This window comes from Numida meleagris, chromosome 14 (assembly GCF_002078875.1).
Source record: "Numida meleagris isolate 19003 breed g44 Domestic line chromosome 14, NumMel1.0, whole genome shotgun sequence".
Lineage (NCBI taxonomy): Eukaryota > Metazoa > Chordata > Aves > Galliformes > Numididae > Numida > Numida meleagris.
In genome coordinates this window covers 560,941-576,933 of record NC_034422.1, presented here as the reverse complement: position 1 = coordinate 576,933, position 15,993 = coordinate 560,941, and the positions used below count along the sequence as shown (strand labels likewise).

The 15,993-nt window shown below is 39.0% G+C and overlaps 1 protein-coding gene across 2 annotated transcripts in view; it reads right to left on the bottom strand.

The window, feature by feature from the left end:
- The window catches only part of MAPK1 (mitogen-activated protein kinase 1), a 29,889-nt gene continuing 16,620 nt past the window's right edge, over positions 2,725 to 15,993 (bottom strand). For both annotated transcript variants that reach the window (XM_021412317.1, XM_021412318.1), the window contains exons 4-9: positions 14,614 to 14,730; positions 13,045 to 13,159; positions 12,286 to 12,417; positions 10,369 to 10,478; positions 9,051 to 9,178; positions 2,725 to 6,925 (exon numbers count right to left, since the gene is read on the bottom strand). In XM_021412317.1, coding sequence (XP_021267992.1) covers positions 9,062 to 9,178; positions 10,369 to 10,478; positions 12,286 to 12,417; positions 13,045 to 13,159; positions 14,614 to 14,730 — 591 coding nt within the window. In that variant the 3' untranslated portion in view covers positions 2,725 to 6,925; positions 9,051 to 9,061. The remainder of the gene's footprint in view (positions 6,926 to 9,050; positions 9,179 to 10,368; positions 10,479 to 12,285; positions 12,418 to 13,044; positions 13,160 to 14,613; positions 14,731 to 15,993) is intronic.

Here is a 15,993-nt window from a genome sequence, read left to right as displayed (position 1 = left end):
TCCCCAAAGCCAGCAGCTGGAGCGTAACCAGCAGCCCTTGAGTCAGCTGCCTGTAACCAGGGCCCAGCTCTGTGACGTACGGCTGTGTTCACGGCCTTACAGAATAAAAAAAATAAAAAAATTTTAAAAGCAAACAAATGGAGAGTTGTGAGACCATAGGTAAGCTACAGCCATGCAAAATAAAGAAAAGTAAGAACAAAGAAGTGACATCAAGTCAGTCACAGCAGTCAAAGGATTTGGGAGAAAAATGCCAACGTGGAACGTATAAACCCTGAGGAAGAAAAGCATCACTGGAAGACAGTAACTCAGCAAGATCAAAGGTCAGCTCAGTGCAAGAAGCAATGGAAGGAGACAGAGAAGTATTTCAGTCAACCAGCTGGTACAACCGGGAGTAGCACACAGACCCACAGAAAGACTTGCGAGATAAGCACTAGTATTCAACTCCGTATTTTCAGATGAGAAAATGCTGGAAACTCAGCATGCTGTCAAGACATTTCTTCCACTTTTCTGGGGAATCAGAAAAATGCGTAAAGATTCCTTTTATCACCTCTCACGTGCAAACAAGCCACTTCTGTACCAAGTGAAATGAAAACCTAAGGGATCATCGCTCTGCCAGAATAATCAGCTGGGTGGGAAAGGGAAAGAACTGCAGGAAAACAGGCGCATGTTGCGAGGAAGATGTGAGGTCATTTTAGAGAAATGGCAAGAAGTTTCCAGTATTTACGAGGTATTAAAGGACTGAGAGTCAGAAAAATTCAATCCAGGGTATGCCGAATCTCAGACCCAAGTTCCCAGCAGCAAAGGACTAGATTTCACTCCACATCTTACCTAAATGCATCGCTCCTTTCTGATCATCTGATCTGCTGTTATATTGCCTCTCAGAAAGGAACATACCATCACCAGATCGCGTGCTGTGCTGTCAGCAGGAAGTCTCAGGAGACCTTCCAGGCCTTTTCGCTTGCCTTTTCTGAGGATTCACATCAGTCTATGTAACAGAACCAGTAAGCTGTGGTGTGTCACCAGAACCGTATGAATCCCAAAGAGTTTTGGAACAACTGAGACTTCAGCTCCACTTTGAGTAAGATGGTGAAGAAAAAAAACTGTCACGGTAGCAAGACGTACTGAAAAAAACAGGCAGAATTCTGGAAAATACCTCAAGGAGAGTGCTAGGTGTGAGCAACTTACAAAGTGGAATGAGAGGTTGCACAGAACCATTTTCGTATCTTAACTTCCAAGATCAGCCCTCACACAAACACAGCGCGAGCAGAACCTCCGCCCCGGCAGGGCACTGAACAGCAGGCACTTCTTGCACCTGGCGGAGCCTGAACACTGTTCTGCAGAGGAACCAAAGAACTCTTCTGAAGCACTGACATGGCACGTATCAATGCGATGAAGTTTTTAAGTCTTCTATAATTTTCAAAAAAAAATTTTTTAAGCTTTTCAAGCATTATGCAAACGTAACTTGGTAGAAAGAATAATGAAATGCACAGAACACAGAAGTGAGCAACTTTTGTCTGCAGAGAAAACACTGGGGTTGTACCGCTACCAAAGCTCAACAGCATCAAATCTACACTGTTCAAATAAACATGGCTTACATTCAGAAGCAGTTCCTCAAAAGCCCTCGTCAGTATCTGAGAGCACGAGCTCCTCCAGTGCTGGCTATTCAGCCTCCACGGCGCTCTACCTACCAGAGCCCAGCCCACACCAGCCATCAGCCTGCACACAGACCCCGGAACCCACCTCTGCAGTCTGACTCCAAGGTCTCACTACACATTACCCTTCAAGCTCGCAGACTGGAAGGATCAGCATCCAGTTCTGGTGGAACAAAGCAAATAAAAGCAAAGTGTGTTCCAACTAGCCCTACTTAAATAAGTGTGACAAAAGTACTAAGACAGTCAGCAGGTTGTCAAAACCTCTGCTGGGACAAGATGCAGTTCGATCATACTTAGAAGTAACTGGCTGGAATACACACTGTAATACAGTGTACTGCTACAGGGCACAGAGGAAGACAACAGCAGCCATGGGCAATGAAAAACTAATATGCATACTGTACACATGGCAAAACTAAACTCTTAATATTCCATAACAAAAATGCATACTGTTGTGAAAACCACAGGGGATGGAGAGGTGAATCTTAACAAGCCAGTTTTTAGAGTTGTTACAGACCTGTTAGATACTGATAAGCACCCATTAGTTTCAGGTCACATTTTTTATGTTGTCATATAATTATAGAAGTTTCTAGCTGCCATGATCCAATTACACCTTTTCTCACTTCTGTGGCACAGCCGGATTTCAGACTAAAAAAAAAAATCATAAAAAACCCACTACAACGATGTAGGAGTGCACTGTTCCCAGAAACCACAGAACGTTTCAAACCTTGGCCTAAGAAGAACCTATTTTGTAGCAAAATGAAAACATTTGGTCTCTAAGGATTGCTCAAGTAAATCTTTGTAAAATTTAGTGGGCTACAGCTATACTAATACTGAGCGAGTCAAAACCACCTCTGTGCTTGATAATTCGCAATGCTGATTTCATAACTTCCTTGCCACGAAGATATAACACTTCTGCCCGTCTGTAAACTTCACCTGCAATGCTTTGGATGGCTTCTCTGATTTCAGACTGGTAGACTCATACACTGAGACAGACACACTTGTGTATTTAAGAATATGAAGGTAGGCTATTTGCTACTGCACCATTCAAGAGACTCGTTTTTACACACGCTAATGTCATAAGCATCAGTGTATTTGTGGTTTATAAAACAGCAGGTCATCTTAAAGTAAAATTTCAGTCATTCTATATATGCACAGTACTATGCTGATTTGGTAATACAGGGACACAATTTAATTATTTCCTTTGCATTTGTTTTTACAAGATTCAGATGCCAAAAACAAAACAGAACATTAAGTTACCTGATTTAAAGAAGAAAATCACAAACGTTTACAACATCAAAAGAATAAGACGAGATATAAACCTTTGCTACTTACAACTGATCTATACAGATTAACCAAATCACAAATCTGTCACAATATAAATGTTTAATTGTTACAATGAATAAGAACATACAGAAAATGAAGTTTTAAAGTTTTTTTTTTTAATATAAAATCTTCCTTTATTTTATTTTAAACTTACCATTAACTAAATTAGCTATGCAGAACTTGTGGGGTACGTGACTAAGAAGGCACCAACAGTACAAAGCAAAGACAAAGCAGTTTGAGTATTTTAAGAGTGCTCTACACTGATACAACACAAGAAAAGGCAACAATAGTAAGTAATCCAGCTGCAACCTTTAGACATTTGTTCTAGATTTACAAAGGTAGTCCAACTTTCGCATTTCGTCCAATGTTTCACTTAGCTTGATCACAGCACATGCTACAGAAAACCACGGTATGCTTCACTTTACTAATGTGCACTTTTCACTAATTTAGTGTCTTGATTTCAGTCATTAACTAAACCATTTTGAACCACAAACGTATTTAAAACTTAGTAAAAGGATTGTTTGGATTTTTTGTTTAAACCACTGCATTTACAAAAATACTTCCCCTAAAATCTGGGATTACTTGAAGACATCGCTGTACAAATATAAAAGTACTATGCAAGGGACCAAATTCATGAGTATGTTGTGTGTACAGACCTATATTTATACCATATCACTGTGCTGTAACAACACAAATTCATCAATAACCAAGGACTATATAAACTACACTAACATAAGCAAATATATATTAATAAAGTTTAAATCTATAGTACAGTTGCTCAGCAAACAACTTTGACATGGTATAAATATAAAGCGTATTACGATGGGCAGCAACAAGTTTTCTTCTTCCCCATTCTGTAAGGAAAACCATGCTAAACTCCTTGGGTTTCATTTGGCCACTGCTGAGTCATGTCACCATCTGCTACTCCTGAAATCTCGCGGTGCACCACAGTGCTCGGCCCATGCAGGGTGCTGTACACCTCAGCCTGGGACACGCGTAGCAGTGATGAGGAAGATTCTGGTGACAGTCAGGACAGCAGAACAAGATGCTTCTTTGCCAAAGCATCCAAGAGCAATTTAAGTTTGCCTACTTTTCTTCAGCTATATAGTTGGAATGTTTTGACAGTCAACTGTTTACATCCCTTATTCCCAAAGCATCTTTACCATGAAATACACATTACTTCAATTACAAGTTTCGGGTCTCTGCTCTACACATACAAAAACTAGATAAAGGAGGGGAAAAAAAAAAAAAAAGTAAAATGGTGCAATAACTGACCTAACGGTGCTACAGGCACCTTCTTTCAAACATTTTTAGTATCTGACAAAAGAAAAAGTCATGCTTCTGCACTTGACAGTATAACAAATTCAGCTTAACAACATTTACTGAGTTCAGCAGAAGACTGATGGATGCAGTTATTGGTACCGATGGATGCCAGTGTGGTTCAGCAAGGACAGCTAAGGAAGAAAGCCTGAAAGCACCACGTGTTAGGTAAAGCAAGCCCTTGGCTTGTCACTTGGAGAGACAGATTGCAAGGGTAAGTTTACACCTCCCCAGAAATCCAAAATTAAAGTATTAAAAAAAGAATTGGGAAAAGGATGAAATAAGCTGCCAAAATTCTTCCTTAATAAATTCGGATTGAGGTGCTACAAACTAATTTCAGTAACAGTCATCTTTCCAACCATGATTCCTGTAACGATGATGGTGGTACAAGTAGCAGAGATTCTAGAAATATTTCAGCTTCTCAAAACTGAGTGAAGAAAGCATTTTGGTAAAGATGTGTAGAAACGTCAGACGACATTTCCACACAAGTATCAACAGTCAAGTGCATAATTTCTATAGAAATGTTTTTTCTAGCATAGGTTCCATATCACAATTCAATGATCACTTGTACAGTGTCCTGACAATGCTCTTCATGTTCCGCACAATAGAGATGTGTGTACCACAGGAACTTCTTGAAAATGCCCCTTAAAATGAACCCTTGCTTATCAAAAATTAGTTTTGGTAGACTAAGACTCAAACTCGAAGAAAAAATCTGAAGTGGAATCTTGTAAGCACCCTTGCCTATTGAAATCTAAGTTAATGGCTTTCTTTTCTTTGAAAAGCAGACTAAGTGGAATGAGGAAGCCTGGATTCATTAACCAGCAAGCATCCTTGTAATACTGCAGTAGCAACTGAATCTGATTTCCATTCAAACACGTTACCCAAGAGGAAACCAAAAACTAATCCTTTATGTTAATGTGAAGATATAAGATTTAAATTTATTTCCAGGAATTACAAGTGCATTTTGTTCATATTAGCAAGCAGTCTATACAATCCATTCTTCACTGCTGCCAAAATAAACTGAGAAGACAGCAGAGATATGAAAAGCTAAAAATAGAACTATTTTTCCTAAGTTATTTGTTGAATAGCATCTCAGTTGAACACAACTCAGAGGTAACAATAGATTTTTTTTCTCTCAATCATAGGCATGTGGCACTTAAACAATCATCTTTGCACAGAAAGCTTTAACAGTCATGCGAGGGCACAGTAATCATTTTAAACAAGGCAAATTTCTCACCACAGAGAGCAGTGGGGAAAGAAAAGGAGGCACTGCACTGGAACATAACACCTAGTAAACTCCACATTATACAATTTCAGTAACAAATACTTGAAAAGATCATTAAAAGGTATACAATTTTAAACGTTATTTAGTGCTAGCTTTGTTTGGTTGTCCTAACTCAGCATTATCAGAAAAGTTTGATAGTACTTGACAACAGAACAGTACTTCATGTCACGAGCTCATGGAGGCTTGATTACAAATCACCATAGTGTAGGTTGCAAGAAATGAACTTGAGATGCTGACATGCTGTAGGAGCAAAAGTAAATTCTAACTTTCTCATTTAAAGATGCAGTGTTCCTCTCTGTGAGAATTCTGAATGTCAGTGATTGGATTCAAATGTAAAACTACCAATCCTCATTTGAAGCATTTCATTGGTATGAAGTATGTAGACTGAGTTCATTAACATCATATTTTGGTTTCTCGCTTACCACATTCGGATGCCTTCCACAAAGAAAAGCATTCACCATTAGGTCATCGTGCCATTATGTTCTTTGTTAATCTCCCACCACACAGGGAATAAAGTTGGCAAGCTGCCGCTCATTCTCTTTGCACAAGCCTTATAAACATGACTACAAGGTATGAACTTTGGAAGTACTACCCCTCCCAGCATGGTTAAACTTAAAATGACCTCTTTTAAAAAAGGCAGGGAAAAAAAAAGGTACAAATTTCGTCAATGCATGGTAAAATGTTTCTTAGATGAACTCAATTAGGATGGGCTCCTTTGTGGCTATTACACTGTATAGAATACCTGTATGTACAGCACAGGACACCCAAACAAGTGCATAAGCAAGATTAACACGAACACGACTTATGCTGTAATCCAGAGCAAAATGGTAAAACCCCGCTTGCTGGATGCTAACCATTTCTATTTAAAAAGGAAGTGCAAAAAAAAATCTGGGATGTCACTGACTTAAAGTGCCCTGAATAGTAGCTTTTCTAAAAAAAAATGCCAGCGACTTCAGTAAAGTCAGAAAAACATAGTTCATGGTGTAAACTTCGCATCAGTTAATGAATTATCTTCTTGGATATTAATCCAGGAGTGAAAGGAACCACTGCATCTCTCAAACCAGAAAGCAAGCAGTTAAAACACGGCCAGCAGTAGGTGCACTTACAGTACAGTACTGCAACAGGTCAACAATGGGCATTACGCATAGGAGTGTCAATTACAATTCTTCAGGCTTAAAAGATTCATTGAAAGCATGAAAAGCCAAAACTACCAGGAACCGCCCTCCTGAATGGCTCAAAGGAGTTAGTGGATAAGCTGAGAGAGGCCACAAGACATGACCAACAATAAAGAACTGGGAAGAGGAACAGCAACGTTTGAGCATGCCCAGTCCTTTAAGTCCTTGTCCTACAGAAAAAAAAAAAAAAAAGCAGAGACATTTCAGTGAAGGAAATTTTAACATAGTTTTTTAAAACAAACATTTTCCTATTTCTACATTTCCCCAAATGAGCGAGCTACATTATGAAGTTATCTGAAGAACCGTTTTTTTTCCCACATTGCTTCCTAATTCCAAAAGCTAGAGTCAAAAACTACAGTGTAAAGAATGCACTGAGAAGAGCTAGCTGATAGCAAGGGGCTGCAGAGGAGAGCAGAAATACACAGGGACAGACTTACTGCACAGTGTAAGCCAAGTGCTGGGGACTGGCCGTCACGAGGATGTCAGCTACTTCAGTTTAAATGCTGTGTAGTGGAATATCTAATAATTCTGACCACAAACTACTTGTACAGTTCCTAGCAAATCATTATCTAGTTAAGTAAAATACTTGAATTTCAGTATGTTATCAGCCAAACCAGCTCCTCACAGCAGCACTGAACGGTAACATTTCTAGCAGATCAGAGACGTCCCATAGCACTGGATCACTGACATCTGTGCCCGAACCCCTTTATCCCTTAATCCCTAATACAACCTAGGTACGTACAGTCTGGGCAAAGAGGTGAGTAGCAGAGATCACGAGCTATGATTTAGCACAGCGTTAGCTATTTGCTCTCCCTCCTTGACTCTATGGCCTACGCAGGCTTCGTCTCACTCCACACAGACAATTTGTTCCAGAATGCGTGCACACACTCCTGGGGCCTCTCGTACAGAATTAGCTTTATATAACACAGGAGGGAGGGAAGCAGGCACCATCTGCCTTACTGTGTGCCAGGTCTAATTCTATTGGGAATGTCCAGCAGTGTAAACCTCAGATTTAACTAAATTCTCATTATTTAAGAGTTTCAAATGTTAGCTAGTAAGTTTAATGAGCAAGATTCATCGATTCCAAAAATCAAAATGACTTCAATTGTAAACTTTTACGTTCAATACAATTATATTCAATATTCAAGCAAGTGATGAAAGAAGTAAAAACTATTTTCAACAGTTTCCTCAACTTTTTCTTCCTCTTTTCTTACCTATTTATCATTAAAAGAGACTAGAGGCGTAAGCAATGCAGGAACAGAAATCCCATTTTTAGTCCAGAAGAATTATTGGTTCTAGCAAAGCAATAAAGTTCCTACATCCTGCTGTCAAAGCCACGGATTTCTCACAGCGAAGAAATTCACAGGCTCAAACTCAACTTTCCTGATACAACTGTCAACCAGAGATTCTATTTGTGAAGTGCTGATGGAGAACACCACAGAAACCATTTTTAAGACCACAAAATAGGGCAGCCTAGATTAGGCAGTTGTCATTGTTTTTTCAGTTTCTCGTCCAATGACAAAGCTTAGATACTTTAAAACATTTGTTTCACAAGTATTAGAAAAATACACTGTTAATTATTTGACCAATTTTGTATGAAACTACCGAGACTTGCAAGCCTCAAGCTATATGAAGACAGGTTTACTGACTTGAAAGAAAACAGAGGCAGTGAATATCAGCAAATTTATATTAAGAATGTTTAGATCTTCAAAGGACTAGCAGATGTAATCATAACTAATTTATAAAGAGTTACAGTTAATTACTCATACAATTATCTCGGAGGTACCTAAAATTGAAGTCTCACTGGAGATTTACAGTTTTGAGGTTCTTGGTTTTTTTTAGATTAGTGTAAGAGATTTCTTCTCCACACATTAAATTTAAGGAAGAGATTTTAAAGAGCATTTGAAGCCACAAGAAAATACTCTGATACCGTATATGAAGATCACTGACCCCTTGAAAAGTTGTGGTCTTCTAAGATTTGCATTTCAGAAGTGTTCTCATTGCTTTCATTCTGAGAATATAACAAAATGTAATCCTTATTCCTTCAGTGCAACCTGAGGACTAGGTAAACATCTCAAGACAACTGCCCGGATTCCTTGCAGACAGCTCAGTGTTGCAAACTACACTCATTTCTTCAGCAAGAGGATAGGACTGAGGTAAAGAACAAGCAGGAAGTCGTACTTCAGCAGCTACTTAGCAAGTCAATAGAAACTGTCAGTTACGCATTTCACTAGCAGTAACCACAGAGATCCAAAATTCTTCTGGCCAAATGGTTTCTTATTGCTGTAACTTTACCTATGCACAATTTAAGATCGATATCCTGGCTGGAATCTAGCAGTTTCCTCAAAAATCAGTTCTTTCAGCTTCTCCTTCGGCAAGTCATCCAACTCCATATCAAACTTGAAGGGTGCTTCAGCTACGGGCTTGATAAAATTAAAGAAGAAAAAAGTAATCATTTGTCTTTTTAAAACTATTACTTCTGTTGAAATTAATGGAGACCCTGAGTGGGGAAAAGCATCTAAAGGTGTGTTCACAGAAACACTTAGTATTTAGCAGTCTTTGAGGAACAACTCACTCCATTAGTCCCTTATACGTGTCACGTATCAGTTTAAAAAAATTTAAATTAAATCATAGCAAAATGTAAAACAAAGTGTAATGTTTGGAAACAGCTCCTATCTTAGTACCTACCTGAAGAAAAGTGATCTGACACACTGCATTTCTCAGATAAATCTACCCCTCAAGGAAAACCCGCGCTTTTCCTCCTCCCCTTCTTCCCAAGTAACCTGAAATCTCATCAGTTGATATCAACTCCAGCGAGCTCAGTCTGGGGGCTTTTAAAGCACAACACAATGGCAAAGCTCCATTCCCTCTCCTGTCTCATCTCAGCCGTTATGAAACAAAACCATAGCGAACTGAGAAATTCCATTTTCAGAACAGTACTCCTTAGCATTTATTTATTTTTGTGTTGTGACTCCAAAATGTAGCATGGGATCAAGAAATGAAAAACAAAACCAGGACATCAATTTCAAGGATCAAAGTTAATCGGACTGATTTTTTCCCCTTTATTTTTACTAAATGAACATTTAAACAACTGCTATATATCTCTAAATACAAGCAAGACTTCTCAGTCTATAAGGGCCACTTAATATAAGTTACTGCTTATAAGGAGCAGAAGAACGGTGACCTTCCTGATCGTGTTAGGTCTTTGATACACAGCGTAATACACTACTTAGCAGAGTTGCAAAGTTTAAACTTTGCAACAAAAGATAAAAATTTCTTGAAAGATGTCTAAAAAGAAGCAGCATTATTTTCAGATGTAGAGAGCACGTGCAGTTCTTCAGCTTCAGCTGTGATACATATTTTCAAGTTTGTCAGTGCTCAAAATACTATTCTAAATTTGCACTGGGAACCAGAACGCAACACTGGCTTGTGTAGGTTATGGCAATTACAAAAACACATGCTATGTGAATACATTTCTAGCAATGGTGGTAAAATGATATCATCCACTCTTCAACTTTATTCCAGAAGTAGAAACATTGTCCATGAACTATGGAAGAAAATAACATGTTGTATCATTTAACCAACAACATTTACATTTTAACAATGTTTTTACCTCATCACTTGGATCGTAATACTGTTCCAGATACGGATGGGCTAAAGCTTGTTCCACTTCAATTCGCTTATGAGGATTAAAGGTCAACATTTTATCCAACAAATCAAGTGCTAAGATGAAAAAACAAGCAAACAAGAGCTTAATACACACTCCAGACTGCAACGTACAATAAATGCTACTGATGGCGCATACGAAAGACAAGCTTCCCCAAGTTGTGTGCTCGTTTTCATTTACAGCAGTAGCAGCAACAGACACAGCAAAACGCTTCCTCTGCCTTGGGCAGCTCACCTTCTTTCGCCCCTCGTATCAGCATTCCTAGGTTGTAGTTTCCTTTGGCATGATCTGGTATGTTTTAAGAACAAGTACAGAAAAACAGATACCCTTTAAAAGGCTCTACAGTGTCAGAATGAATGTCAAGGGAAGAAATGCACAGAAGCCCTTGGAACAATCTATGTTCAACTCCAACAGAAATTAAGTAAGATTTTTTTCCTCGTTCAAATTTGGCATAAAAATCCAGAACAAGATGAACTTTGCCCGAAATGAAGTAATCAAGAATACGTTCTTATTTTGAAAAGAATGCTGAGCTATTATAATCCTAATGCACTACAATAAGCACAACGAGCAACGCAGGAGATACTCTCCAGCTGCTAATGCCAGTATGCTCGTATCTCTGAAATTTATGCAAAATTTGTTCAAGACAACTTGTACAGAATCCACAGAGAACGTGAAGATTCTGTGAGGTAAAGCGTGAGGTCTGATCGAATTCTGGGCAAGCATTACGAGTTAGAGTTATTGCAACTGTTCAATTACTTTGATTGTTAGCACACTGTCCTTTTCTTGGAAATGGAGAATAACGATTATAGAAGCAAGAAGGTCCACAGACATTTGTGAAATCATTCGCTTCCACTCCATTTTTTTCTTATCATCACATTATCCAACTTAAACGCGGGCTTATTACTGCACCATGGCCGTTCTAGCTTCGTACCAGGGTAAGATGCCTGGATGGATACAAAGCATTGCAGAAGATAGAGAAATTTACCAGTGCACTTAATGACAACTTTAACAAGTTGCAAAGCTTGCATAACAATTAAACATTTTCACGAAACCCCCTTGCTTACTCCATGCTACAGCATGTTGTGCACACTGCTTCTTACAGAAATGATGGCAAAGAGCTTTTTGAAAATCTGCTCTGTCAAAGCTGCTCTGAAGATCTAGATGGAAAGATGTCACCAACTCACTCTAACTGCATGTTCCCCAACACCTAAGCTCGTCAGCATCACTACAACTTAAGCTGTCAAAAACCCCAGTAAAAAATGCTCACACTGACGAGCACAGTTACAAAAGCAGAATAAACCACTGCTGTTTCCCTCAATAAGGATGATCAGCTCGACTGTTTCACCTGCAGAAATCAGCTTTTTCAAGACACTTCTGTACCTGATCATATTCACTGAAAGTGAATTATTTTATCCGTTCAGAAAACTCAGGTGGTATGAATTGTGTCAGAGCAAGAGAGCGCTGCGCTGTAAACACAGCAATCCTCGAACTACACACAGTAGAAGCCAGAAGGAATTATCAGTTATATAACAACAAACTGTAAATGTCCAATGCCAACATTCAGTACTGGAACGAACCACACTTTCTAAGACAATAACAATAGCTTGGATTCTCATGCTTTACAAAGAAATAAAAGATCAAACACCCTGATGCAATTTTCTACTTCTTTAAGAATGGGAGAGGAGTTTCATGCTGGTTTATGATCTTGCATCTGACTGATAAAGGTGTTTTAAGGGACTCAATGCTCTAACACCAACTCAAATAAATTCTTAAGGTGCCTCTAAAAAAAAATCCCGTCCTGCCATTGATTTTGGTACTCATTTCTTTTGAAAATCTGATACAATGTAATAGAGCATAAAATACCTTTGGGGTCAGCATTCGGAAACAGCCTGTTCCATGGTACCTTATTTTTGTGTGGTAGGGAAAGCAAATAGTTTCTGGCTTTTAGATTTATTATACAATTCAAATCTTCTTGGGAAGGGGATCCAAGTATACCTACAGAAATAAGAACACAAACAGGACTGCATTCCTATGCAAGTCACATTCTAACAATCCCATCACCTTTACTACAAGCCAACATTGAAATTGCTGGAAAGAAGAATCCACACTACATGTTCTAAGAGCCTGGAATACCTTAGAGCGTTTAGAAACCCTTACTAACAAGTTGTTTTTTTTTTCTCATAAATAAACAAATGCATTTGAGTTTTCCAGTTAGCAGCAGTTTGCTTATAAGATCCAACTGATATAAGTTTACGTACAGAAATTTTTAAAAATGGACTCTGACATTTTGGTATATGAGCTTCTTTGTTCGTTAATTTTTCTAAAACATCTCTGCTGATGTAATAGATAAGCATCCTCCAGCCACCCCTCACATCAATGATTTACTATATACATCGCTACAGAAATAACTACAAGGAACAGAAGGTGCATCTACAGATCCATACATTATACAACAGATCCATACATTATACATTCTTGAAGACAATCCATACATACATAGAACATAGACTAAAGGAACTACAAGATCAAAAGAAAGAAATGGGTGACCCAGATCAGCCCAACTGGTAGAAAAGATGAAGAGAGGCGGATGGATGAGAGGTTACTTCATTACATAAAACCTACCAAGGATATGGTTAAGTTGGTCAAGGTAGTGTTTTCCTGGAAAGATAGGTCTGTTGGAGAGCATCTCTGCCAGAATACAGCCTACTGACCAGATGTCAATAGACTTGGTGTAACCCTGCAAGGAAAGCAAAGAAACAAAACCAAACTTTTATTCAAATGTATTTTTGCATAACTGCAGTAACATGCTACTTTAGTACAAATGCACTGAAATAATTGTTTAAATGTGTCACGCTTGTTCATGCTGTTCAATTTTTCTGGTATGTAATGAAACAATTAAGAACTGTAGATCAAAAATACTGCTTCAAATGAGTAGCAAAAACTGAAATATGCAAGATACGCTTTTCCAAAAGGATTCAGACAGGTTAGCTGTACATACTACCAATCGTAAATTTGTGAGGCTCCCTAATTCTACAGCCAATTTGCATTAACAAATTTCATTAACAGGCCTTACACCAACTTAGACTCTTAGAAGTTTAAGAGTGTAACAGTCACTGTAGTTCCCAACGTTATGCTAAACATGCGAGCAGTGCGAGGAAGCCACACTTGTTCCACATAGGTCAGTAAGAAACCATCATCAAAGGGGTGAAAGGGCAGCATGGACTGTTGGTCAGCTGATCTGCAACCACAGTAGGAAAGCAAGCAGGAAAAATGATGTGAGAAGGCCAAATACCGTGATAAGAAGAAACAACATCTTCAGGTGTGTAACTTGTGTTATATGCTTCTAAATCAAAGCCTTTTCTTATGCATTTACACTAGTGCCTGGGCACTACACAGGCAACTCTACCTCAGGAACCACTGGCCCCATAAGCGCCCTCGCCTTATTTTCCCATAGCTTGCTGTCTGCTGCTCCCCCTCCCATGAGCAAGGAGCTTGCACAAAACTGAACAACCAAGGAAGCAGTTTTCCTACAAAGTCTCAGAGGAATACAAAATACAGACAGGTGTCACACGGCAACACTACCAAGTGTACGGCTGCAGTAACCACTGCAAAGGTTACAGAGGTTACCCCCAACTCACAGCATACAGAAAATGGATTGACTTTAACAAGGGCATAGAAGAGCGTAAGAATAATTCCAAGTACAAAAAAAACCAAAGGGATGATTTGATTAAGACTTTGAGAATGTATTTAAGATTGACATACAGCAAAGACCACATGCCTTCAAAATAAGACCCACCCTCATTATACATTCTACATCTAAATGAAGATGTCAAGATTAACACTAAGGCAACACTTGCAGATCTTGACTACAATGAAGTGCCCTCATTACCAGCATTTCTGTCCTGCATCTGACCAAATAAAGTCTCGTGAATGGCAAGAGACTATGCATATGGGAACTCAAGCATGTCCTTACTCAGCCATAGTATCCAATAATCTTATTTGTAATCCGAAATTTATTGCAAACCAGTAGCTATGTCGTAAATCCATTTCTCTGTTTCCTCAAGATTACACACGTGCTCCAATTGTAAACAAACAAAAAAAATCCAGAGGGGACACAAGGGAGAAAAATTTGGTGCTCGCAAGTGAATAATCAGCAGCAGAAGCACCACAACAGCACGCTGCTGTTCTTACCTTAGAATTCAACATGATTTCAGGAGCCCTGTACCAACGTGTGGCCACATATTCCGTCAGGAATCCTGTGTGGTCATGGTCTGGATCTGCAACACGAGCCAGTCCGAAGTCACAAATCTGGTTTTAAATTAAAAAGAAAAAAAAAGGCAAGTATATTACTAAGTCACGCCACCTACGATGTAACACTTACAGAGACAGCGATGTTAGTGCATATTTCTAGAAATAAATTATTGCACAAAGGCTGGGAAAAAAAAAATACTCGGAACTCAAATACAAAAAGGCTATTTGCATAGGGCCCCACACAGCGGTCAAGGAGAATAAGCAGGCTGAACAGCTCGAGGGAACACATTTCGGGCATACAGTTTATGCTCTGCTATGGGCTTACTGAACATTTTTGTGCCAGGAAGGTGGCAAAGTATACTGCTCCAAATGATTAGAATTTCACCAAAAAATGAAGAGATTAAGCCCTCCAACAACAAAAAGAATTAATGGCCAACACATCTGAAACAGTTCAAAACTCCTTTTTTTACAAAAATAACCATCACAACAATGTACCTGTGCAAAAAAAACCATCATGAGATAATGGTGTATTGGAGAGATGAAAGGTTGCTGAAGGATGCATGAGCATAAAGAAAACACAAGAGAACGTTTCTCAATCCTATGCCAGGAAAATAATTTTATCACAAAAAAAAAATCTCTGATGTACAGAGCTGAGATGGGCAAAAAGGAGAAAGTGTTTTTATCTATGCCCTGAGAAGGCTCCGCAACTCCAGAGCCATTTAGCATCCTCCCTCCAAAGAGACAGTCAGAAAATTGGAAACGTGAAGACAGCACAGCAGCTCTGCCACAATGCCATTAAATAAAAATTAACAGTGTTAACACTGAACCGGAACAAACTTTCTATTTTTGATCCTCTGAAAGCATGATTTAAAGCTGTTCATTGTCACGGGACGCTGTGCTTTGAATTTAAGTGCAATAATCACTTTGTAAGCATGCACGCGTACGTAACAGACACACAGACTGGCACAACAGCCCTGAAAGAAACAAGCCAGCACAAATTCAGTGCTCACCAGACAAGGCCTAACATGCACTAGGCTTTCTTCTCAACTCCGTTGTTTACACCTCAGATGTGGTAATAACAAACACCACAGCTCCCTTTAGGTTAAGGAAAAGCATCTGCTCTGTCATACAGACTACCGTGCTCTGCACTAGCAAAGCACACGTTGCAGTGGCACGCTCTTCTTAATATCCAAGAAAGAAACTGGAGCAGTACTTACTGAGCTCATACTCTGCCATCCAGCAAACTTAATTCACCTTTTATGACCATCTTACTTGTCTTAAAACATTGCTTTTTTCTTTAACTGCACACACAGAGTTACG